Here is a 27,624-nt window from a genome sequence, read left to right on the forward strand (position 1 = left end):
TCTTCTTCACTCTGCATTTGAGGCCCTCCATGATTTAGCTGTAGCCTACCATTCTAACATTATCTCCCACTACTCCCCTTTATATACCTTGTGCTTTGGCTAAACTAAACTGAATCTGCTCAACTCAAATACCATCTCTTCCATAAAGCCTTTCTATTGTCTCCTCACTTTGCCTCTACCTCCTAAAGCAGGAAGAAGTAGGGTTATGGTTTTTAGAACTAGAAGAGGCCTAGGGCAAACGGCTTCCCCTACCTCTATTCTCATCTGCAAAATGAAACTGTTGGACTCCACTTTGCATCTGTTTGCTATTGTCAGTTCTTTGTTCTCCAAGGGGATCAATGACATCTGCTACCCAACAACCACACCAACCCTACCTGGTTTCAACTTTGTAGAACAAGTGGCCCCTTTCAGGATAAGCTCATCACTTCTAATCTCTCCACCACACTTGATAACTCAATCCTTGACACCACCTCCTTCAGCCTCCTCTCCCCTATTTTGGAGGGCTGGAGGGCCATTACCAAATTCCTCCCATAAAGGAAGGGGAATTGAGGAATCCTCAACTAGCCTGGTAGACCAGCACCTTTGGTGGCTTCTCTCTTGTACTCTGGCACAGTGGGGCTATAACATTTAGGACCTATGCTGGAGAGTCCAAGGGATAAGACTGCTGCAGCATACCTGACCTCCTGACCTGCCTTCAGTTCCTCTCCAGACCCTCTAGGACAGGTGTTCTTAACTTCACATTCTTTCCAGTGTGGTGGTCTCATCTCTAAACATCTCTAAACTGTCTCTTCCTTTATGGAAGGGAGAAACTGGATTCTCACTATGCTCTACTTTACATCTGCTGCCCTTAGTGGTGTCTTCTCCTTGAGACAAGGTTCAGGTACTCCCTGGTGTCCCTCTTCTCCCTCCCCCTTTCTAGCTTCCTTTTGTGTATTTTCTCCCCCTTTAGACTGTAAACTCCTTGAAGGCAGGGACTGCCTTTCTTTTCACTAATTTTGTCCCTGGTGCTTAGCACAGTGTCTGGCACAGGTCAGGAATTAAATAAACGTTGCTTGGGTTAGATTGGATTAAACTTGGTGGCCTCTGAGGGCTATGATCCTCTCATCTAATCCAAACGGATGAGAAAGCCAAGGCACAGTGTTTGTATGACTTGCTCAGTATAACACAGGTAAGCAGTAATCCAGATCTTCTGACTCCAGGTCCAGTGCTTTTGACTTCAGACTTCTTTTTCTTCTTTGAACTAGGAAGTACTTTGTTCTTCCTTTAGTGAACTTCTATCTTCCAATTTGTATTATAATTGTTTTGTTGTTGTTGAGTTATTTTCAGTCTTGTCCAACTCCCATTTGGGGTTTTCTTGGCAAAAATAATGGAGTGTTTTGCCATTTCCTTCTCCAGCTCATTTTACATATGAGAAACCTGAGGCAAACAGGGTAAGTGACTTGCCCAGGGCCACACAGCTGTTGTCTGAGGCCAGATTTGAATTTAGGTCTTCCTGACTCCAGGCCTGTCACTCAATCTATTGCACTGCCTTGCTGCCCTATAATCACGCTTAAATCAAATCAGTCAACAGACATTTTATTAAATGTCTGCTATGTGCCAGGAACTGGAGAAAACAAAGATAAAAATCAAGCATTTCATGTCCTTGAGGAGCTTATGTCCTATCAGGGCAAGTGGAGAAGACAACATTTACACTAAAAATATATTAAAAATAAGTTCATAATAATTTGCAGGGAGGAGGACACTAGCTGCTGGGAGGATCAGAAAAAGCTTCTTGTAAAAGGTGGTGTTTGAAATGAATTTTGAAGAAAATAATGGATTCTCAGAGACAGAGGTGAGAAAAGAGTCCATTTCAAGCATGGGGTTGCCCAGTGTAAAGGTAGGGAGAAGGAGACTGGAGTGTTAGGCAGGAGACAGAGACAAGGCCAATCTTCTTCAATTTTAGATGTCAGAAAGGGATGTCTAACAAAGTTGGAGAGGTAGTTTGGGCCTGGTTAAAGGGTTTTTTGGTTTGTTTGTTTTAGGGTTTGTTCTTTTTTGGAGGCATTTGGGGTTAAGTGATTTGCCCAGGGTCACGCAGCTAATGTGTGTCTGAAGCTGGATTTGAATTCAGGTCGTCCTGACTCCATGTCAAGTACACTACCCACCTAGGTGTCCCATTAAAGGGTTTTAAAAGTCAAACAGAGATTTTTTGATCCTAAAGATAATAGGGAGCCATTTGGCATTTATTGATTAGGAGAGTCGAAAGTCAGATCTGCTCTTTAGGAAAATAATTTTTGCAGCTGTGTGGAGGATGATTGAAGTAGGGAGATTTTTGAGGCAAGAGAACAATTAGGATGCTGTTGTAATAGTGCAGGCAAACAGAGATGATGATTCCCTGAACTAGAGAGTCAGCGAGTCAATAAACATTTAAGTGCCTACTATGTGCTAGGGATACAAAGAAAGGCAAAAGACAATCCCTGCTCTCAAAGAGCTCACAATATAATGGAGGGGACAGCATGCACATAACTATGTACAAAGGCTATATAAGGGGCAGCTAGGTGGCCCAGTAGATAGAGTTCTGGCCTTGGAGTCAGGAAGACCTGAATTCAAATCCGACCTCAGACACTTGACACTAGCTGTATGACCCTGGGCAAGTCACTTAACTCCAATTGCCTCACCAAAAAAAGGCAAAAAAACAAACAAACAGGCTATATTCAGGATAAATGAGAAATAATCAGCAGAGGGAAGGCACTAGAATTAAGAGGGGATTAGGGAAAAAAACTTCCTGTAGGGATTTTAGTTGGGGTTTGAAGGAAGCTAGGGAAGCCAGGAGGTGGAGATGAGTGGGGAAGAGAGTTGTAAGTGTGGGAGACAGCTGGAGAAAATGGCCTGAGTTGGGAGATGGAGCATCTTGTTCAAGGAATAGCAAGAAGACCAGTGTTACTGGATGAGAGAGGGAGAGAGAGACACAGACAGAGAGAGAAAGAAAGACAGAGAAAGAGACAGACAGAAACAGAGAGAAAGAGAGAGAGAGAGAGAGAGAGAGCTCTCGAGCAAGGAGGGACTGGAGTGGGGAGAGGTGAGGTGAGGTATAAGAAGACTGGAAAGGTGAGAGGGGACCAGGTTATGAAGGGCTTTAAATGCCAAATGGGATTTTATATGTTATCCTGGAGGTGATGGGGAGCCCCTAGTGTTTACCGAGAGGGGTCAGGGGAGAGGAGGGAATGGTCAGGCCTGAGTTTTGACAGTTGAGGTGGAGAATGGACGGGGAAGAGCCTTGTGGCAGAGAAATCAACCAGTGCATTGTTGTAATAGTCCCGGTGTGAGGAGATTAGGGTTTACACCAGGATGGTGGCGGCATCAAAGGAGAGAAGAGGGCATATGTGAGAGATGGGATGGATGTAAAAGATGTCGTGGAGATAGAAAGGACAAGATTTGGCAACAGGATATATGGAGGGAATGCTGAGGTTACAACTCTGGGTGACTGGAAGGGTAGATATATCTTATTTCCTTTGCTAGATTATAAATTCTATACGAGCAGGTGCTGTTTCTTATTCTTCTTTGGATTCCTTACAGAACCCAGCACTGTGCCTTACGTATAATATTCAATACATTTTTAATGAAGGAATATATCAGAGAATAGCATCACTAACAGTTGTTTCACATACCACTTTGGTGGAACTTGGAACACAGGTCGCCTAATACACTGTGTTATATATGTATACTGAGAGGTCAAATGTATCCAGAGGCCAAGTAGATATTTATACTACAAACTATTGGACAGATAAGTACTGAGTAGAAACCAGGCATGTTTTGTGACCTGGAAACTCTATTTAGTGTCCTGGCAGATTGAGAATTTGCTTGGCCTGCCTCAGTCCAAATTTTATTTAAGTGCCTATTATATTGCAGATTATATGCTAGGTGAGATTTTTGTTGTTCAGTCAAGTACAACCCTTTGTGGCCCCATTTGGGGTTTTCCTGGCAAAGATGCTGGAATGGTTTGCCATTTCCTTCTCTAGCTCCTTTTACAAATGAGGAAACTAAGGCAAAGAAGGTTAAGTGACTTACCCAAGATAACATGGCTGGTAAGTATCTTGAGGCCAGATTTGAACTCAGGAAGGTGTGTTTTCCTGATTCCAGACCTGATTCCAGCTCTATCCACCTAGCTGTCTGTTAGGTGAGATACAGTGTATAAATAAGGCATGGTGTTTGCCCTCCAGGAGCAGGTAGAATGACACCAACATGGACACCTTTAACACAATATTATGCTATAAAAGAGTTACAAAACAAACACTATGAGAGGTCTGGGAGAGAATGCCATCATCAACTTGAAGAAGGGGCAGGGAATTAAGGAAGGCTTCCCAAAGGAGGCAGCACTTAACAATGGACTTTTAAAGTATTAGTAGCGATTTAATACATAATAAGAGAAAGGACAAGGAAGGGAATAAGCTTTTATGTAATACCTACTATGTGCCAGGCTAAGTACTTTTACAAATATTGTGTCATTTGAGCTTTGCACAGTAAGTGCTATCATTTTATGATAGAGGAAAGTGAGTCAAACAGAGGTTAAGTGACTTGCCCATGGTCACACAGCTAGTAAGTGTCTGAGACTGGATTTGAACTCAGATCTTTCTGATTCCAGGCCCAGCACTCTATCCACTGTGCCACTAGCTATGGTAGCCAGCATTAGTAGAAGGCATTTCTAGGTATAGGGCATAGATTGAACATAGCTACAGAGGCATGAGAGTGCAGCATGTGTTTGAGGGTCACAGGGTTGTCAAGTTTGTTTAGAGCATAGAGAAGAAAATAACATGAAATAAATTTGTAAAGGCATAATGGTGCCAAGTTGGAAAGGGCTTTGGATTCCAGGCAGAGTTGAAACTACTCAGTAGGCAATAGGAGCTCCTGAAGATTTTCTAGCAGAGAAGTGAGTGAGCTGACCAGACCTAGTTAATTCAATCAAGTCAATAAAAGAAGGAAGCAGTTCCTGCTCTCCAGGAGGTTAGTCAGTCAACAAGCACATATTAAGTGCCTACTATGTGTCAGACACTGTGCTAAGCTCTGGGGATACAAAGAAACTACAAAGCAGATACAAGTCTCTGCCCTAAACACATACACAAGATCAATTGGAAATAATCAACAGAGGGAAAGCGCTAGCATTATAGGGGTTAGGAAAGGAAGGAAAAAAATATAGAAAGCTTCACAAATTTTTGTGTCATCGTATGATTATATGCCAAAATAATACAAAGTACTTCCAAGAAGGAGAGAGTGTTAATACCTGGGGAATTGGAAAAGGTCTGGTTAAGGGAGAGCACCTAGATAGAAATGGAGAAGTTTGGTGGAGGGATGAGTTTTGTTTCATTTTGGACGTATTGAACTTGGAATGCTGATGGATTATCCAACAGTGATGTAAGACTTGAGCAATGCATAGAAAAACATCTTTCCGTGAGGAAGATTACTCTGTGAGAGATATGAAAGGTAGAAGGGATGAGGTTGAGTGAAAAGAGACCTGTGAGACCTGCCCTCTGGAGCAGGGTGGGGCTACAGTGGGTCTCGAGGGCCAGCCTTCTGGCAGTATGTTCTGTCCTCTGGTATCGTGCAGAAACCACATAGGGAGGGGCAGGAGACAGATGTAGAACCCCTCCCATCAGGCTACTTTGAAAGCCACAGTAACCAAGCTCCCAAGGGTAGAGTCCAACTCTGTGTTGGGAGAAGGGCAATCCCAGGAAGACTCTCCTATTTTTATTTTTTGATGTGGGTCCAAATCATTATGCCACTTACCCCTTTTGCCACAGGGCTGTGACTTGGCAGACTGGTTTGTCAACGCTCAATAGTGCACCTGTAAATTAAATAATGCTAGTTTACCTGTGCCAAATGAGTATGGGTCCAGCAGTATTTAACACTTGGGTCCTCCTTCCCTGAGGTAGATACAACCTTGGCCCTCTACAATCCTGAATATTGATTACCTTCCCTTCAACGTACTGAGCAAAAGAAACTGAGAAGAGGATATGATGGTTTCTGCATCTCAGAGCCTCAATTTTCCTCATCTATGAAATGGACATCATAATCCTTGCATTACCCACCACACAGGATTTTTGTGAGTGAAGTGTTCTGTAAACTGTAATACTCTACTCAATGTGAACTATTCTCACAAGTACTTGTGTAAGTGGCTCTGATATTACATAGAGAGTAAGCCACATATCTGAGTGGATGGATGAGTGAGGTGGACTTCAGTAGGGGAAGCTTTACAGCTAAAAGACAAATTTTCTACCTTGGGGATAAGCTCTCTGATCTCTGGTGTGACCTGTGACTGGGGTCAAGGAGCTCATTCACAATCAAGAGCCAGGTTTTGCGGGACAATCTCAAGCTAATTGTGTGTGTGTGTGTGTGTGTGTGTGTGTGTGTGTGTGTGTGTGGTGAGAGGAGAGAGAGAGGATAACTATGGAAACTGAAATTTATAGAATACAGCATTTTTATTGGTCAATCCTTGTATTTTATTTGGGAGATAGATTGTTCTCAGCCATTAAAAGATGAGGCAGCTGATGCTTAGAAAGCACCATGATTTCCTTAAAATGACATGAAGCAAGAAATCAGGCAAGGACTCCCACCCTCACCCTTCTACCCCACCTTTGCACGCCCATCATGATCTATCACCTAGTGGGAGTGGGACAGTGTTTCTTTTGAATGTTTGGGCTGGGATAAGCAATTCTTCTCTGATGTCAGCAGTCTTTTAGGGTGTGGGGTTTACTGTGTTCTTTTTTTCTTCTTCCTTACCTAGAGCACCCCATTTCATTTGCCCTTGAGCCTTGTTCCCCAGAAACATCCCTACTATCCCAAGCTTGTTAGACCTGTTTCTAACAGCCAACCAACCAGCTAGTCATGAATAGCAGAAGAGACCCTCCCTAGGAAAGGAATGCATCTGTACAAGGACCTACTACTATCCATCACCTGTCACAAATGTGAAGATGATTTTGATGTCTGTGAATCAAACTCTCAGGCCTAGATCCCCAGCTGAGATGCCCACACCTAGTAGTTAAAATCCATGTCGGACCTTATCTTTGTGGACGAAAGAAGGAGAGGTGTTAGATCCCACCCCCTCTTTGGAAATTCATTTTACCCTAGATGGAATACCAGAATCCAAATAGTAGTAATAGTATTATAATTATTATTAACCCCCTCAAGAGCCCAACCTTTCATTTTCTGGGTGGGGGGCACGGTAAAAAGGGGCAACAGTAAAGTAAAGCAAGACCAACTAGGGTGATGTACAGCGAGAACTCTTCATGTTCTTAGCTTGCTAATTGTCAAGGCCTGGCAGGAACCCGAAATGGTAAACTGGGCTAACACCTCAGCCAGCAGGATGAAACTACTCCTATAAATCTATGAGATATCTTGAATTTTCTTCATTTTTTTTCAGTTACTATTTCTTATCTCATGAAGTCATTAGCTCCTATCTGGTCCATTCTAATTTTCAGGGACTTTTGTTTCTTGGGCAAGATTTTGCACCTCTTATGCCAAGCTATTAATTTCCTTTCTATTTCTTTCTTCCATACTTCTCACTTATTTTCTAATTTTCCTATCTAACATTCTCATTTCATTTATAAAAACATTTTAGATTCTATTTTTTATCAATTGTTTTATGTCTTCCAGAAATTCTAGAATTTATGTCCAAACTGTGCTTTTTTTGAGATTTTGCTTGTAGATGTTTTGAAGTCATTCTCAAGTTTATGTCTTGAGTGTCCTTGTCACCATAAGAGCTTTTTACGGTGGGATTCTTTTTATGATTGGTTATTCTTTCAGCCTCCTTCCTGACTTCCGACTGTTTGTTGGGGCCAGGCTTGAGTACTTCTGTAGGTGATGTCTAGACTGGTCCTCCTGATGGTATTGAGTATTATGTTATTTCAGCTGTTCTCAGGGTAACTCAGGCTAGGAACTTTCAAGCTTTCACTGTTCCCATGGTTTGATCCAGTGGTTTGCTACCCTGGACTGAGCACTGCAACCTGACCTGGTTTTAGGTCTGAGCAAGGGGCTTATGGGATTGCCTCCTCAGCCACTATTTGCCACCTGGGAAGCTCTGCTTGTTCAAAGAGACAGAACTCTAGGCTTCTCTTTGGCCAGGGATTTCTACCCTAGTTATTCCTCAAATATTGCAGACAAATACACAATACAAATATATAAATATGTATAAAATACAGACAAATATACAAGTATACAAAGCTTTATGCAGGTTAAATAGGAAATAATTAACAGAGGGAAGGTACTAGATTTAAGAGTGGTTGGGAAAGTTTTCCTGTAAAAGATGGGATTTTAGTTGGGACTTAAAGGAAGCTAGGGCAACTAGGTGGCACATTGGACAGAGTGCTGGGCCTGGAGTTAAGAAGACTCATCTTCCTGAATTCAAATCTAGCTTCAGACACTTATTAGCTGTGTGATCCAGAGGAAAGCACTTAACCCTGTTTGCCTCTGTTTCCTCATCTGCAAAATGTGCTGGAGAAGGAAATGGCAAACTATGCCAGTATTTTTGCCAAGAATAATTAGACATGAATGAAAAATGACTGAACAATGACAAAATAAGGAAAGTAGGGAGGTAAGTAGATACAATCGAAGAGAAAGAACATTCTAGTCGTGGGGGACAACCAGCCTGGAGCTGAGAGGTGAAGTAGCTTGTTTGTGGAACAGGCCGGTGTCACTGGGTAGAACATTACATGGTGGAGAGTAAAAAGTGGAGTGTAAAAAGACTGCATCCAGGCCCTTCTTTTCCCCAAAAAGAAATATAAATATACTATTTGTCAGAAACACTTTGATACAAAATGGCACTTAGGAATAAAAAGGCAAACCGTGAATGTGAGTAAAATGAAATGAAGATATTAATACTTCCATTATTCACCAAAAACATGTCACAACAAAATCAGAAACAAATGTCACCACTTATAGGCAAGAGCTTCATACTCCTTTTTTGTTAATGGTACCTGCAATTACAAATTGCACAACGATAAAGTGCCTACCTGTAGAGGACAATAATGATGATGATGATGATGATGATGATGATGATGATGATGATAAGAATAATAATAAACAACTTCATGCCTGAATCTAGATTAGATAAAATGAAAGATGAAATCAAGAATCTACTGAAATTTGAAGGGGGAAAAGCTGAAGACTTTGAAGTCATTTAAAATTTTTACTTAGTACAAATTCCAGAAATTATACCAAAGAATGAAACAGATGACAAAAAGTACAGATATCACCAATAATTTTGAAAAGGAGATAGACATGCTTAGAATGGAATTCCAAAAAGCCCTTTTTGAGTTCAACAGCATGAATCCAACTAACAGACCAATTATATTCAAAGAGAGTAATTTTTTTTTGCATTTCTTATTATCCTCATGAATGAATACATTTTCCCACAGTATTTGACAAGTATAAAAACATTTGAAGACTGGCACACATAATTATGTAGAGTAGCTACTTTCACAGTAAGAACCATAAGAAGAAAAGTAGATTTATCAAGGAATACCCCTTATGGACAGGAGTCAAACATAATGTTACAGAAGGGTAGAAAGGCGTCACTATCTACCTGGTATGCAAAACAGAAAATTTGAGCACCATTTGCCCAATTAAAGGCAACAAAAAAGGAAATTTAAAATAAAATCAAATCAGAAATTCTATGTTCCCCTAATCAGTAACTAAAAGCAAAAGTCAAAAGATTAAGGTGACAAAAGCAGTAATAATAGTGAAAAAGCAAAACAAAGTTTTGACATCATTCAGCTTTACTACAGAATCTTGAGAAATCAGAGGAAAGAGGCAACGTCCCTAAAGGAGCAGGACATGGAAAATTTCTAGTTGTTTATAGGGTCACAAGAAGTCTATCACCACAAAAAATGTATGTTGGACTGAGAAACAGAAAAGCTTGTACACTTTTAATAAAATCAGTGAGAGAACAATTATGTCGAGGGAGATGGCTGTAACTGTAGCTTCTGTGCAAAGCTAAAATGCTTCACGGGGGCACATTGCTTTACTAGCAAAACACTTTACTAGATTCTTCAACATTAGTCTTCAATATTAGATACCAACTTTCTTTGGAAAGTTTTTTTTTTCTTTGAACGTATTCTATTTTCTTTCAGTAATCTGTCCCTCCCACTACCAAATTTAGCAATATAAAAAAAAAAAGAAAAGAAAAAGAAAGCTTTCAATACATAGGTACATAGTCCAGCAAAACAAATCCCCACATGTGTGATTTCCAAAAATATGTTTCTTGGTGCATTTTAAATTCATCATTTCTCTGAATAGCATGTTTCATTTTCATTCTTTTGGACTCCTGGTTTATTACTACACTGATCAGAATCTTAAATCTTTCAAAGTTGTTTTCTTTATAATAATGTAATCATTGTATATCATTGTATAAATTGTACAAGTTCTGCTGACTTGATTCAGCATTAATTGACAGAGTTCTTCCTAGCTTCCTGTGAAACTCTCCATTTGATGATCATTTCTTATGGTGCAATAATATTCCATTACATTTGTATACCAGAATTATTTGGTCATTCCTCAGTTTCCAATTTTTGGCTGCTACAAAAATAAGCTGCTAGAAATATTTTGGTACATATAGATCCTTTTCCTCTTTTTTTTTTTATTTCTTTGGGACATACTTATCTCATTTTGCTTAGCAGATCATATATCTATTATCAAAAGATGAGAGCAGCAGCTAATTCTCCAAATATACACTGACCTGTTTATGTACTAAAAAAAAATCACAAGTTGTGTCATTCAAAAATCTAGAAACACAATGACAACAATATATTGCCTAAGGATTAAAATGGTTGTGCCAAAAAATCTTAGGGATGTAAGAGCAACTTATTATTCATTAACCATTGAACACAGTGTCTGAAAGTACTTTTTATATTTAGGAACAAATGAGCTAAGATAGGTAAAACACTTTGTATGCCTTAAAAGCTCTGTATAGCTCTTTTGAGCTATTATTATTATTATTTATGCTAGTTTTGTTGATTACTGCAAATCCTTTGACTCATGTTACATTTGAAAATTAAGGTAAACTGAGAGATAAAGTTCCAAGCATGATCAATTTATTAGTCAGACTACCAGTAACCAATAAATTGGACCAATGGCCTCTCTCAGTGACCAAAGACCTTGAGTGAGGCCTGACAGGGTCTTTTATAACAATTAATAAGATGACGGCAAAATCTCAAGCAACATAGCTGTGTGTTCTTATGATTGGCTATCAGATGACATAGTCAGAATTGAGATCACATCATTTGGACCTCCCCTTCTGTAATCCTCTTAACCACAGACAAGAAGTTGCTTTGAGTCACAAGGCAAACTTCTCAGGCGATGGGAGTAGTCTTCAGACGATGGAAATTTCTACAATAGTTTAAATTGTTGAAATTTCACCTTTTGCATTAATCAAGTTCCCTGGGAACGTTGGGTGATGAGTGGGGGTAAAAAAGTGGAGGTAATTACAAGACAAAAGCTTGACCTTTAGTCAAGTTTCTCCAGGATGTGGGTGGTGGGTGAAGTTTACCAGAAGAAGAAATAAGGAAAGTGAATATTAAATCTAGATTGACTAAGCCTTAAAAATAGAATTAAAATCAATTTTCAATTTTACACTCATGGCTTATGCATGTTCTGAACATATATAGAATAGCCCCAGACTTCATGATCTATGCAGATTATGCTAGGAAATGGTAGAAACCAATCTATCATTAAAGGCCATAAAATTTTAACATCTATTGGATAACTAGCAAGACATGACCTGGTGGCTAGAAGTATATATCAGAAGCTTACAATATATCATCAACAAATCCTCATGCTACAAATTTAGACCTCAAAATATTATATATAACTTAATGTACTATACTAAAGTACTAATATTCTAGTACAGTACTGATAGGGGGTGGGATTAAATCTGAACCCCTAAAAGGAAAAGACCATGTCTTTGAAAGTAACCCAGCGCCTGAATTTTCCCATACATTTCAGTAGCCCAGATCACTGGTGCCTCTACCCAAGGCATCTGGCCCATCCTAGCCCACCTTGATTACTTAATTAGTTTACTTGACACTCCTTAATCCCGTCTATACCCTTTTCTCTGTTACCTCTGGAACACCCCAGGCTACTTGACATTCCTAGCTCCCATCCAGATCTTCCCACAGTCTTTCTATATAAAAGTACCAGTTTCATCCTCATTAAATGGGCAAATTCCTTAAGAATCTGCCCCTCTTGTGTTGGTGTCATAAATATGGCAGGCTCACTAGGAGCCTGGCCCACTTCTGTTGATGTTACAATAAATTCACTACTTGGACCGAAAGAAGGTTTGAGTGGTTGAATTCTTTTGAGGCAGACTCCTGCCCTGTACCCTTGCATTTCAGGGTTCCTAGCACCCCTAGACTGCAACAGTACAGAGTAAGTCTGATCCAAGATCAAACTATGGCCTACGATTGTCCAGACATTAAATTGATTCTTAACAACTTAAGGACAAGTCACACCAAATATCTAGAATCTTCAAGCTACATGGAATAAAATGTTTCTGCAACAGAAAACCAGTGAATATATCAAAAGAATATATAAATAGGATGAGGTCCCTGTTGTCCTATTTACTCTCAGAGTTGTTACAAGGATGCTTTTGGTGATGTTGAGGTTAAGGGGTTCAGGGGTGCTGGGACCCCAATATCACAACACGTAGATCCTGCCCTAAAGAATTCAACCCAAGCCTTCTTTCAGCCAAAGACAAGGTTTATTAGAACATACATCATATTGGGCAGACTCTTAAGGAGTCTGAATATTAGTGAGCTATTGGCTAGATTATAAGAATCTGAGCACTGGCTAGATTTTAGGAATCTAAGCGTCTTAATGAAGACAAGATGGACCTTATATACAGAAAGACTATGGGAGGGATCTAAGAGTAGCCAAGTATTCTATGAGGTAATGGAACTCCATGGACCATGTGGCCAAGGGAGAATGGAGCCTAAATAGAATTAAGGGTGGGAAGTGGTCTGAGGCCTTAGGGAGGTAAGACAATGAAGGGTTAGGCTAGGTTAAGGGTAACAGAATTGGGAGATTGGGTGTAGCCACTACGTAAGGCCAGTTGATGGGATTATAGCCTCAGACAAATGCCAGAGATTTGGCCTTGTGGGAAAGTCCAGGGTTTTTCCTTTTTGGGGTCTAGATCCCATCCTCATCAGTGAGCCTTCAGGCGGTTGAGCTTATATTATAATACTTTTATTCAGCTACCAAAAGCACTTATTTTGTATCCTGGGCAGTATTGCATTAAATGTAAAAGAATAATAACGGGATAGAGACTTATCCTGGGTCCCATTCTTCCCATTCTGAACCTCATTGAAGTTAGGTTAGTTTTTCCTTAGAAGATATGAAAACTATACTCAAAATTTGATTATCTGAGGGGACTAAAAAGCTGAAGCTATTGACACCAGGATGTTGGCTGAGAACAAAATGGTCACAAGGAACCACAGGTGTTCTCTAATGCTTGGCTGGTGGAAAACAATGGACATCTCAGTCAAGGAAGCCTTACTCCGCTGAATCAGCCCAAGGTGTCCTCAATCCCTACTTTTGAATATTCTTCTCCTGCTATGACTGCATAAATCTTCTATTTACTGATTTCTGAGTATTTTATCCTTTTGTTATTGCTCAGTCATTCAATCAAGTCTGACTCTTTTCTTTGCAAATATACTGGAATGGTTTGCCATTTCCTTCTCTAGTGTAATAGGCAAACAAAAGTTGTGATTTTCTCAGAAGGTCACAGCTAGTGATTGTCTGAGGTCAGATTTGAACTCACCTCTTCCTGATTCTAGGTCCAGTGCTCTATTCACTGAGCCGTCTAGCTTCCTCTATTGAATATCCTTCCTATTGAATGAAAAACAAATAAGAACTGTCCTGAGCCATGCCCAGCCCAAAATACCATAAGAGATATTCCCCAGTTGATAAATGATCTGAGGAGATGATTAGGCAGTTCTCAAGGGAGGAAACCCAGGCTATCTATGGCCATATGAAAAGATGATTGAAATTGATGAGGTCTAGAAGTTTAGGGGTGCTGGGACCCCCGAGGTCATGACAGACGGGTCCTGCCCAAAATAATTCAACCCAAGCCTTCTTTCGGCCAAAGACAAGGTTTATTAAAGATCCGCCATATTAGCCAGACTCTTGAGGAATCTGAGAGTCTGTGAGGTATTGGCTAAGAATCTGAGCAGTGGCTACATTTTAGGAATCTGGCCCCTTAATGGAGACAAGATGGACCTTATATACAGAAAGACTGTGGGGGAGGGATCTAGGAGTGTCCAAGTAGTTTGAGGTGACTGGAGGAGAAGTCTAAGGAAGATCTGAATGGGAGTGACCAGTAAACTGGGGTGAACAGGACTCCTGGGACCTCGACAATGGAGCCTAGCTAGGATTAAGTGTGGGAAATGGCCAGGGGCCATAGGGAGGGCTAGACTAGGTTACCAGAAATGGGAGATTGGGTGTAGCCCCAAAGAAAGGCCAGTTGATGAGATTATAGCCTCAGGCAAACACCAGAGATTTGGCCACTTGGGAAAGTCCAGGGTTTTTCCTTTCCGGGATCTAGAACCCAACCCCATCAATAATATTTTGAGAGTTTAGAACTATGATCAACTAATGATCCACCATAATCCCAGAGGACTAATGAAGAATGCTTATCCACCTCATGATGGAGAGTTAATGGGCCAATAGGAGAATATATTTTGCTTGACTGTACTTACAATCCTTTTCTTCTTTCTTTCCTTCCTTCCTTACTTCCTTCCTATGAGTAGGGAAAGGTGGGAGGAGAAAAAATAAAAAATATTTTCATAAATTAATAAAATAATAAACCTTTTTAAAAAGATGGGAACAAAATTATGATAATAATTCATATTTATATAGTGCTTCATGTATACAAAGGTCATTATTCCCAACAGACTTGTGGCCCAAACCAGATTAAAATGTGATTGGGAAATATTTGACAAAAATAAATAAAAATATAATTAAAAATAATGTTAATATGTGGTTTTCTAAGTCAGTATTCAGCCTGCAGGGATCCTGTTTGAGTTTGACACCACTGGTGTAAGTGACCAGTAAGAAAAATAAAGTTCAAAAAGAGGAATTAACTTGTCCAATATTACACAATTTGGAAGTTTTCAAGGTAGGACCACAATAATGTCTTTTTTTACCAAATACTTTTTGTGTATATGCATTTCTAGTTTGTGTCTTCTGGTGGTGCATGTATAGCTGTCTATGTACCTATATCTATCTATATCTATATATCTATAAACACGGACATGCATACACACACATATGCACATATGCGTGTGTGTGTGTTTATATCTGGTACTCATTGAATGTGTTGCTGATTACCAGTTATCAGTTACCAGAGATCAGGTCCTAAGTTTTACAACTCAGTAGCACAGTTAATAGAAAACTAGACCTGTAGTCAGAAAGACCTGAGCTCAAATTCAGCCTCAGATACTTACTAACTGTATGACTCTGGGCAAACCACTTAACTTCTTTCTGCCTCAGTTTCCTCATCTGTAAAAAGGAGACAGTAATAGCACCTGCCTCCTAGGGTTGTTATAAGATAAAATAATACAATATTCATTAAGTGTTTTACAAGCCTTAGAACCGTATATAAACTCTAGATGTTATTATCTACGTGCTATGTACAGGTGGAATGGCAACTCTTTGATGGAGGCGACATAGTATGATGGAATAGACTTCGGACTTGGAGTCTGAAGACTTGGGTTCAAATCCTGGTTCTGCTTATGACTTTGGCAACTCATTTATCTTCTCTTAACCTTAGTTTCCTCATCTGTGGAGAAATGGGAATTAGTAATAACTTGACTAGCTTCCTCCCTGGATGGTTGTGAGACTCCAAGGAGCTCTCACTTGATTCTCACACCCTGAGAAGAAGTTGGGGAACTTGATTATTTGCATTTCTCTATAGATGAGGAAACTGAGTTTCAGAGAAGTTAAGTAACTTACCCAAGGTCACACAGCTAGTAGGTGGCAAAGCCAGGATTCAAACCTAAGCTTCTGATTCCAAGTCCCAAAGCCCTTTCCACTATACCATGTCGCCTCCATCAAAGAATTGCATTTACATAAATGTTAATTGGTAGGATAATAATAACTGACATTTTTATGGCCCTGGAAGGCTTGCAGAGTACTGTGTACAGATTATCATATTTTATCCTTACAACAGCCCTGCAAGTTCAGTACTAAATTATTATTACCATTTTACAATGAGGAAGCTGAAGCCGAGAGAGGATAAGCCCTCATGACTACTTCTATCGCGGTTAAGTGGCAAAGCTAGAATGCAAATGCAGCTTTCTGCAGACTTCAATCTAAACTTGTCCCCACCACCGCATCGTGCTGCTTCTCATAATAGTGATCAGAGTGGGCTCGGGCGCGGGCATCTCGAGGGGCCATGGGGGAGATCGCATGCCCCGGCTGAAGCACGTGGTGACAGTGGTGACGCTGCTGGAGAAGCTGTCCACCATGCTGGAGGCGGTGCGGGAGCGTCAGGGCGGCCTGACGGGCACCGTGCGCCGCATCCAGCGTGGCCTGGGCGCGCTCAGCCGCAGCCCACGGGGCCACCAGCAACGCGCTGGCCCAGCTGCTGGCCGAGGCCGAGCGCGTCAGCACACATGCTGATGTCATCCGCCGGGCGCTGCACCTCCAGGCGCTCCAGGTGCAGCGGCGCGAGGCCAACCACGCGCTGCTGGTCGCCCGCGGCCAGCTGCACGTCCAGCTCTTCAAGGAAGAGGCAGAAATCCCAGCCAGAGTTTTTCAGAAGGAGCCAGAATCCACAGAGCTAGAAGAGAAGGAACTGGGACCAGAGACCCTAGAAGAACTGGAAGAAGGGGAGAGCTCAGATGAGGAGCCAGTGGAATCCCGGGCCAAGCGGCTTCGGTGTACTGGCCTAGAAAAGGCGCAGAGCCTTCGAAGGGCACTGTCCACCCGAAAGAGCAAGGGCCCCGTCCCACCTCCACCTACTCCCACCAAGCCTCCCCGATTGGGCCCTAACCAGGGCATTGAAAATCAGCCTGAGGCAGGGGCAGTGGTTGAAGCAGAACCAGGATTGGAGCTAGAACCAGCAAGAATCCCTGTAGAAGATCCAGAGAGCCCTGAGGCCAGGGAAACTCTGATGCTTCAGGAAGAGGATGCTGCCTAGTGCTCCGTCCTGCTTGCCCACTTCTCTGTGCCTTTATCTTTAATGGTACCATCAGTTGCTAAGCAACAGAGCCCAGTTACTTATAGAGCACCTATACCCAAGCAAAGAAAGAACCCTGCCTTTATAACTCACCTCACTCCCTCCCTTGCTCCCAAACTCAGGCCTCCACTCCAAAGCCCTCCAATCCACCCCATTTTAAACCTCAGAGACCTACACTATCACCCTCCCAAGTGTGCTCAAGATTAATAAACTAATTTCACTAACCACAGGTTTCATGTAAAAAAAAAAAAAGTTATTGTAAAAGCCCCCAGTTAATATCTCAGTGTGCTCAGTGGAGCCTTCTCTGTTTAGATAGAAGTGTCTGCATGAACTCTGTGTGTGTGTGTGTGTGTGTGTGTGTGTGTGTGTATGTGCGTGTATGTCTACCTAGTAATAACTTCAAGTTTTATTTTCTCAGTTCCTCCTGCCTTTGAGGCTTAACCTCTTGCCTTCCCTGGAATAGATCTTGTGTCCCCAAGCCAAGAGCCTGAAGGGTAGCTTCCAGCTGTATCCCAGCAGCTGGCTTCCGGATTTCCCATCACCCAGCAGCTTATAAATGTGTTTGATAAACATTCAACCTTGGCCCACCCACTCTGTACCTCCCTCAGCTCTAGACCCATCCAGCTGGGCGTGACTGATTCTGAGCAGTGGAGGAGGGGTTTCTATTTTGGATATTAATACTTCCTTGGCTTTCCTAAGGTGTGACTGAGATGTTGAATGAAGCAGGAAAGATCTTTCATAAGAGAAGCTTAAGATGAGAAGGGGGATTACCTTGCTTTCCAGCATTACCTTCCCTTTTTCTGCTTTTGACAACAATTAGCTCTGAAAAGATGTGATCTGGAGTTATTTTTAGGGTAGAAGGAGAGAAATCCATTTTCACCTCATCTAGATCATGCTTATGAAAGGCAGTGTGCTTTAATGAGATGCAGATTCACGCGGTATCACTGCTACTGATGGACACAGTGAACTTGAATAAGTTGATCAGCTTCCTTGTACCACAGTTTCATCAATAAACATTTCAGCAAACATTTTTTAAGCCCCTACTATTATGCACAAGGTATTAGGGATACAAAGACTGAAAAACAAAACATCCCTGGCTTCAAAGACCTTTCATTCCATTGCAAGGAAACAACGCATATTCTGCTAAATAAATACAAAATGTAGATATAAAAAATAAACACAAGGTTGTTTCGGGAATTAGAATATACTAACAACTGGGCAATATGGCGAGATTTCACGTAGGAGGTAGCACTTGATTTAAACCCTGAAAGGAGGTAGGAATTCCAAGAGGTGGAGACGAGAGATGTGTCCATTCCAGTCATGGGGGTGGAGAACAACAAAAACACAGAGGAGGAAGAAGGGATACCACGCATGAGGAACAGCAAAAGGGCACTTTGGCTGGGAGGTATAATGTTAGGAGGCAGAATCATAAGTAACCAGCCTGGAAAGAAAGGCCAGTGCCAGGTTGTGAAGGGCTTTAAATGCCAAACATTTGTATTTAAAACAAAAACAAAAACAAAAACGAAACAAAACAAACAAACAAGGGACAGCTAGGTGGTGCAGTGGATAGAGCACCGGCCCTGGAGTCAGGAGGACCTGAGTTGAAATCCGGCCTTGGACACATAACACTTACTAGCTGTGTGACCCTGGGCAAGTCACTTAACCCCATTGCCTAGCTTAAAAACAAAAACAAAACAAACATTTGTATTTTATCCTCAGATACAATAGGGAGCCACTGAAGCTTCTCGAACGTGTCAGACACAGAGGCAATAGGCCTAAACACTCCCCACAGCTCATACAAAATTGAAATGGAATAGAAAAATAAAAATATAATTTTTGTTGTTGTTCAGTTGTTTCAGTTATGTCCAACTCTTTGTGACCCCATTTGGGGTTTTCTTGGCAAAGATACTGGAGTGGTTTGCCATTTTCTTCTCCAGCTCATTTTACAGATGAGGAAACTGAGGCGAACAGATGACTTGTTACACAAGTAGTAAGTGTCCGAGGCCACATTTGAACTCAGGAAGATGAGTTTTCCTGACTCCAGTCTTGATGCCCTAAGGGAAAAATGCAATAGAAAATAGATAATGTTGGGGCAGCTAAGTGGCGCAGTGGATAGAGCACCAGCCCTGGATTCAGAAGGACCTGAGTTCAAATTCGGCCTCAGACACATAACACTCACTAGCTGTGTGACTCTGGGCAAGTCACTTAACCCCATTGCCTAGCCAAAAAAAAAAAATAGATAATGTTAATAAATGGTTTTCTAAATCAATATGCAGCCTTCCAGAATCCTGATGTATGGTTTAGTGCAGGGGTAGGGAACCTGTGGTCTTGAAGCCACATGGGCCTTCTAGGTCCTCAAGTGTGGCCCTTTGACTGAATCCAAACTTCACAGAACAAACCCCCTTAATAAAAGAATTTGTTCTGTAAAACTTGGACTCAATCAAAAAAGCAGAACTCAAAGACCTAGAAGGCCACACGTGGCCTCGAGGCTGCAGGTTCCCTACCCCTGGTTTAGTGGCTCTCCTTTCTATCTTTGAGTTTGACAACACTGTATGAAGCAGGAGAATGACCTGTGCTTTAGGCATATCATTTTGGCAGCTGTATGGAAGATGAATTGGAGATGACAAGTTGGAAACACGAATTAGGATATTATTTCAGGAGTCCAGGCAAGAGGTCATAAAGACTTGAACTAGAATAGTTTTATTGTGAGTGGAGAGAAGGGGGACTGAGGGTGTAGAATTGATAAGATTTGGCAGCTCATGAAAATGAAGAGTTGAGGGTGACTTAATAATTGCAAACCTATGGTTGGGTGATTAGAAAAATGGTGGTGCCTTTGACAGAAACATGGAAGTTAAAGAGGAGGGGTGAGATTAAAAACAAATGAATTGTTTTCAACATATGAAGAGGTCTGAGCAGATGAGATAGAAGAAATCATTCCTGCAGGTGGTTTTTCCAGGAACTTTGCAGAATGGAAATTGAGTTTTGAGATTCTACTGATCTTTCTTATCTTTCTGCTCTATAGGATATAGCAGTTGGAGAGAACTGGCCAAGGCTCTGGCGAATAGAAACATTCCTGCTGTGCATCCAGATCTCAAGTTCTATCAGCCCCAGAGGCAGGACTTCAAGGTAAATACAAGTGTTAGCTTAGGTCCCCTGTCCTTAGAGAGATATGATATCTCTTTCCACATACATATGGCTTCCCTTACCATTCCCCCAACCAATGTGGATACCTGTATTTTTTCACTCTTCTTCAGTAGAAGCCCTTGGAAACTTTATCTGCATCATGAACATTTCCCAGCTTATTTAAGGGAGGCTGGTCAAGCCTGTCCCCTGTTGACCCTGAAGCTCCTGAATAGATCTGGAGAAGGGTTTTCCCAGGTTGACTTTAGCTTCCTTTAGTAGAAATACGACCAGGTTTGAAGTCAGAGGATCTAGATTTGAATCCCAGCTCTACTACTTACTAACTGTGTGACCTTGGGTAAGTTGAAGGGCAAGGAGGAAAGAGAGAGAGAGACAGAAACAGTGACAGAGAGATAGAGACAGAGATAGAGATAGAGAAAGAGAGAGACAGAGAAACAGAGAGACAGAGACAGACAGAGAGAGAGAGAGAAAAGAGAAACAGAGAAGAGAGAAAGGAACTAGAGAAAAGAGATAGAAAGGAGGGAGGCAGAGAGAGAATTTATTAAGCATATGTTGTATGCTAAGCACTGTGCTAAGTGTTTGGAATACAAATACAAAAAAAAAGACAGTCACTTGTAGTAGGGGTTTAGTTTTTCTTGCTTTCTCAGTGGGATAGGGGAGGAAAGTAGGCAGAAGAAAAGTCTGATTTTTGTTTGAAAAGAAAAGAAAATTTAATTTTAAAAAATGAAAACAAAAGGCAATCTCTGTCCTCAAGGAGCTTACATTCTAATGCGAGGGTGGGGGGAGTGCAGCATATAAAGACAGCACGCGAAGGGAGCTGGATATCTGGAGGGGAAAAAAGTACCTTCATGAAAACAAAGGTGAAGAAGTTAGTTATCTGGGCAGTCATGGACTGGGACAGCTTTGAAATGAGCATTGCTGCATGGATGTTTCCATAAATGGAGGCTCCAGGGAGGAAATCCCCAACTGGAGGAGGAGCTCACAGGGGCAGAATTCTTTCTAGCATGAGAAGACCGCTGGGGTAGAGGTGGAGAAATAATCCGGAGAGATATAGTTTGGGCTGCATTTGAAGAACTTAACCTCTTTGAAGCACCTAGATAGCTTAGTGGTTAGACTGCCAGCCCTGGAGTCAGGAAGACACCCTTTCCTGAGTCTAAATCCAGCCCCAGACACTTTCTAGCTATGTGACCCTGGGCAAGTCACTTAACCCTGTTTGCCTCAGTTTCCTCATCTGTATAATGAGCTGGAGAAGGAAACGGCAAACCATTCCAGTATTTTTGCCAAGAAAACCCCACATGGGGTCACAAAGAGTCAGACACAACTGAAACGACTGAACAATAACAACATCTCTGGAACTCAGTTTCTCATTTTTTAAATGAAGGACTAGATGATTCATAGAGCTCCTATAGGCTCTAATTCTTTGATCCTTGGGGGGGGGGAGGTGAAGCAGTGTAGTAGAAAGAACAATTGACTCCTTGCTGACACAGGATGGATATTGACAGAAGAGGGGATGTACAGAGGTATGTGACCAAGGCGGTAAGTGGATTAGAAGCCATGCCATATGAAGACTAGTTAAAGGAACTGGGATGGTTAGCTTAGAGAAGATGTTTAAATCTTATATATTCCTTGATTTTTTTTTTTAGTCTCTATATCTCCATTGCCTAGCACAGTGTCTGATACATAGTCTTCAAGTATCTGCCGTCCATACTGTGGAAGAAATATCAAACTTGTTCTTTATGTCTTGAGGGCAGAACTAAGAATAATGGGTAGAAGATGGAGAGAAGTACATTTTAGCTTTATATAAGGAAAAAAATCTTGACAATTGGAGTGGTTCAAAAGTGAAATGGACTTCCTTAGGAGCTGGTGAGTTCCCTCTTGCTGGAAGTCTTCGAGCAGAGAATGAATGATGGGGATATAGTTGAAGAGATTCCTATTCAATTGTGAGTTGGACTAAAATACCTTGGAGGTGTCTTCCAACTTTGAAATTCTCTAATTCTAGATTGAGGAAGAAGGGAAATGTAAGAAATGGGAAGATATTTAGTTTCTCTTCAGGGAGCTCAGTACTTCATTGGAGAAGGTAAACATGCCTATAGGATCACCATATCCAAGATGATAAGTGCATAAAAGAGTTGCAATTAGAGTGATTTTTGTCATGGGCCTTAATGTTGAGAATTCCCTGAGGTCAGGAACTACATCACCTTCTGCATTCCACCAAGATGTCTAATTCGGGGCTCTGAACACTTTTGGGCACCTATTTGTTGTTCGCTTGAATCGCCAGCTGCAATAAAGCATGACCCTGAAGCTTATGGCTTTAATCATCAACCTTTCTTCCAGAACCTGCCTTTTTCTTGCACCCTTGTCCCCTTCCTGCCTATTTCTGCCTCACTCACTGTTTTCCTTTTGATTTTGTTCTCCTCTGTGTTGCTGCTTGGTGGCCCAGGTTCAAGAGCTGGACAGAGGTGGGCTCAGGAGTGAGAGCTATCAACAATGGAACAGGCCTGTTCCCTGGATCTCAGAGGTGGGACGCTCGTTGTGACACCTGAACTTTCCTATCTCTTCTCTGTTCTTTTAAAAATAATTTTAGGGCAGAGGGCAACAGAAGATGTTTCTTAAGGGTTTTGGCATCATATAAACTTGGGATTTTAGAGCTCCAAGGGACCTTAGACACAATGTAATCCAACCCCTTCATTTTACAGATGGCTTTGAGAAGCCATGGACACTTGCAGGAGTGAAGTTATGACTTGTGCAGTGTCACACTGTAGCCAGAAGTTTGAACCCAGTTCTGAACCCAAATCCAAATGCTTTTTCCACCACACCATACTCTAGTGAATAAGTTGTTATTATTGAGAATTTTTATCACTAGGGATAGAAGTTATCATTGAATTTTCCTCCAATAGGCATAGGGTCAGTAGTAGATAATATGTCCCTATTTTACAGAGAGGGAATTGAAAGATGAAAGAGAAGTGAAAGTCTTGCCCAGGATCACACAGCACATTTGAAATGACAGCTTTGACCTTGAAGGGGTCTAAGTGTCCCTTGCCGCCAACCAGCCTTGCCCCACTACTGGGGAACACAGCAGTTTTGTTTTTAAGATCCTGTTAGATTGTTTTAAGTTTTTGTTCCCTGATTCACAATTCCTCCAAATCTTATACAACATAACATGCTAAAATTTAATAGTAGTAAGTTTTTTCCTCAGGGAGACACTGGACAAACAGAAAATAGCCCAGAAATATACAATGAGCTTATTATGTTTATGAACATATGAACAGAGAAGCATGCAAACTAGATGTCACAAAACCACCTACAAATATTTCGGTGGGTTCTTTGAGTGGGTATTCCTTTTAGCTGTACAGGTCACAATCCATTTGCATCTTCTCATGCCATGGACTCTTGGCCATGTCCTCTAATACATTCTTCACAGAGGATCCTACCGATGTGCTGTAGGCCTTACTTTTTGCATTGTGTAGATGCCAAGGCAGTCCTCAAACTCTCCATCTGTTATTCCTTCTTTTCTGATCCTACATTTCCGTTAGTATCTTTTTTTTTTGGTCCATTAATTTATTTTTAGTTTTCAACATTCACTTCAACATTCAAATTTTTCCCCGTCTCATCCCTCCCCCAACCCCAAAATGGTGTGCATTCTGAGTACCCTTTCCCTTAATCTGCCCTCTCTTCTATTCCCCCCACTTCTCTCATCCCCTTCCTCTTCTATTTTCCTGTAGGGCAGGATAGATTTCTATTCCCCATTGCCTGTATATCTTATTTCCCAGTTGCATGTGATAACAATTTTTTAACATTTGTTTTTAAAACTTTGGGTTCCAAATTTTCTTCCTTCCTCCCTCCCCACCCACCCTCATTGAGAAGGCAAGCAACTTGATACAGGTCATACATGTGTAGTCACGCAAAACACTTCCATAGCAGTCATGCTGTGGAAAACTATTTCCCTTCATCCTATCCCGCCCCCCATTTATTCTATTCTTTCTTTTGACCCTGTCCCTCCTCAGGAGTATTTGCTTCTGATTACCCCCTCCCCCAATCTGCCCCAGATAATATCTTTTATGCTACTTTGGACACATCTTTGGTAATGTTTTCAGGGCTACCATATGCTTCTCCATTGTGATTTTTGTGTCATCTGCTATTTTAGTGTTTTAGAGATTATAGTGATTCCTAATCACATTATGTCACTAGGATGTGTTTTGAATTGAATTTACTGAATAATGGAGAACATATTTGTATTAAAAATGTTTCAGAGAACAATTTAGGATTATTGAGAGTGCTATGCAGTGTTGTAAATGTAAAATTTAATTTGCCTGATCTCTTCTTCCTATGGAATTTCATTTTCTATCTGCAGTGCTTATTATATATGTATATATAGTATATATACACACACATAATTATATATGTATGTGCATGTTTATGTATAAACAGGCATAGTGTGCATACATTTTCATGTATAACCATGTATAATGTGTGTATATTTGTGTGAAGATATAAACATATACATGTATCTTACGTGTGACTAGACATCTCTGTGTTGACATGTATGTAGGGTGTGTGTAGTATACATATGCGTATAAAAGGTGTGTATGTTTGAGCCGAGTGTCCCAGAAGTCTTAGCACAATTATACACACACACACACACACACACACGAACTTACTCAGTAGACTCCCTAGAATCTATATATTTGGGACAATAACATTCTTCATCCATTTGCTCTCAGTGTTCTATGTATATGTTTAGATTGAATTTTTTTTTGCATGGTTATAGATCTCATTAAGTAAGCTTCCTTTTATTCTTGAGTTTGATACAGCTAGCTCAAGGTTATACACAAAGAGGAACATTTTCGTTCTCTAATTGTAAAAAATAATAATAGCTAACATTTGTTGTTGTTACTGTTTAGCCATTTCAATCATGTCCAACTCTTTGTGACCCTGTCTGAGATTTTCTTGGCAAAGATACTAGACTGGTTTGCCAGTTCCTTCTCCAGATCATTTTACAGCTGAGGAAACTGAGGCAAACAGGGTTAAGAGGCTTGCCAAGGATCACACAGATAGTAAGTGCCTGAGGCCAGATTTAAACTCACGAAGATGGGTCTTCCTGACTTCAGACCTAGAGCTCTATCCACTGTGCCACCTAGCTGCCCAGAGTTAACATTTAAATAGCACTTTAGGGTTTGCAAAGTATTTTACATTATCTGATTTGATCCACACAACAATCCTGGTATTATTATCCCCATTTCACAGATGAGGAAATGTGGAATAGAGAAGTTAAATGATCACCAAGCTAATAAAGATTCCAATATAGGTCTTTTTGACTCCAACAGCATGCACTCTATTTCCATCTATAGAAAGCCCTTTTTCCATTTGGATTATACAAGTACAATACATTCTCTATGACCATGGCAAACACCTCTAGCTAACATACATTTCCCTGTTTTATTCCTTACTTGATATTGATGTACAACAGTTATCTCTGTGGTTGTATTTATAACTTTTTTTAAAAAATAATCTTAACATATACATGGAAGATATGTTCTTGGAAGGGAGTTTTAAGGCTGTATTTTGTCCCAGAGCCAAATTCCTTTTTATAATCTACTAATAGTAATCACAGTGAGATCTTGTATTCTCTATAATTTTCAAGCAAGTATGGACTTTTTATAGGATAATTAAATTAACTTGTGTAAACTTTATCCATTTTTACATTTTTTAAAAAACTTAGAATTTTCAATATAGCCTCTTTTTTCTATAGTCATTTTCTTTTTACAATATTTGGCACTCACTTCACAAGATTTTGACATTCTTTAGTTTTTCCTCATGAAACCACACTTTTATTACGTTAGCTATTAAGTATATCTTTGAACAGTGAGATTCTAAGCCAATAAACATTCAATAATGAATGATGAGAGTAGATAGTAGATAGAGCTCCAGGCGTGGAGTCAGGAAAGACCTGAGTTCAAATCTGGCCTCAGACACTTACTAGCTATATGACCAACCCTATGGCAAGTCCCTTGACCTTGTTTGCCTTAGTTTTCTCATCTGTAAAATGAGCTAGAGAAGAAAATGGCAAATCACCCCAGTAAAGAAAAGAAAACCAAGAAAGCCAATGGATCATCAAGCAAATGGGATCATGAAGAGTCCCACATGACTGAAATGACTGAACAACAAACAAATGAATGATGAATGAATGAAGAAAAACATCCTCCAAGTAACTTCTGTATGTCTAATACCTATGCTAAGCTGGGGATACAAATACAAAACAGAGACAGCCCCTGCCTTCAAGGTGCTTACATTCTAATGGGAGACAACATATATAATACATAGGAAATGCTCAAAGTCTCTTATTCCCTTGGTCATTATTTCACTCATTCCCTGCGTGTGTGTATATCTAGTATATACATATGCATATACGTATATAAACACATATAAAATCATATATATGTAAACAAGTGCATCTATGTGTGCACACATACATCACAACATGAAAAGACTTAGAGGAAAGCCTATAGAACATTGGGAAGATTGTCCATGCATTACACACACATGCATACATATACAATATGCATACACACACACACACACACATATATACATACACATACAAATATACATACACTTGGACTATCTTGATGGACTCCTTATAATCTATTGTTTTCTTTTTCAATTTAATTTTTTTTAAATCAAAAGTCAATTTTCTTTCCTTCCCACCCTCAATTGAGAAAAAAGGAAAGACAAAACTCTTGTGACAAATATACGTGATCAAACAAAACATGGCCAATGAATGAATTTGTTTTGTTTGACCATGAATATTTGTTACAAGAGTTTTTCTTTTTGTTCTTGTTGTTCAAATGGGGAATGGGAAAGAAAAAATAGATTTTGGGTCATAAAAAATAAAATTTTTAAAAGGTCATCTAAAATATTTTTGCACATATGGGTCCTTTCCTCTTTCTTTCATCTCTCAGGCATAGTAATAGTGCTATCTTTGTGTCAAAAGGTGTGCACAGGTTAGTAACTTTGAGGACATAGTTCCAAATTGCTTTCTAGAATATCTGGAGCAATTCTCAGCTCTGCAAAAAGTGGATTGATATGTCTATTTTCCCACAAGCCTATCTAACATTTGTCATTCTCCTTTTTTTTTTTTTTTTTGTCAACTTTGCCAATATGGTGAGTAGGAAGTAGAATTTCAAAGTAGAATATTTTTTAACATGGATTCTGATTCTTTGATTTCTTCCTCTGAAAACTGCCTGTTCATCTTTTGACCATCTATCAATTGGGGGATTGCT

At 40.5% G+C, this 27,624-nt stretch overlaps 1 protein-coding gene and 1 pseudogene across 1 annotated transcript in view; both read left to right on the top strand.

Annotated features, from left to right (window-relative positions):
* B4GALNT3 (beta-1,4-N-acetyl-galactosaminyltransferase 3) overlaps window positions 1–27,624 on the top strand; it is a 148,567-nt gene that overhangs the window by 88,758 nt on the left and 32,185 nt on the right. Inside the window, exons 2-3 of the mRNA XM_027857354.1 lie at window positions 20,226–20,329; window positions 22,785–22,862. Of these exons, the coding sequence (XP_027713155.1) occupies window positions 20,226–20,329; window positions 22,785–22,862 (182 nt within the window). The remainder of the gene's footprint in view (window positions 1–20,225; window positions 20,330–22,784; window positions 22,863–27,624) is intronic.
* On the top strand, window positions 16,432–17,164 carry LOC114039547 (annotated as a pseudogene).

Source organism: Vombatus ursinus, unplaced genomic scaffold (assembly GCF_900497805.2).
Source record: "Vombatus ursinus unplaced genomic scaffold, bare-nosed wombat genome assembly UNPS02012082.1, whole genome shotgun sequence".
In the NCBI taxonomy this organism is placed as follows: domain Eukaryota; kingdom Metazoa; phylum Chordata; class Mammalia; order Diprotodontia; family Vombatidae; genus Vombatus; species Vombatus ursinus.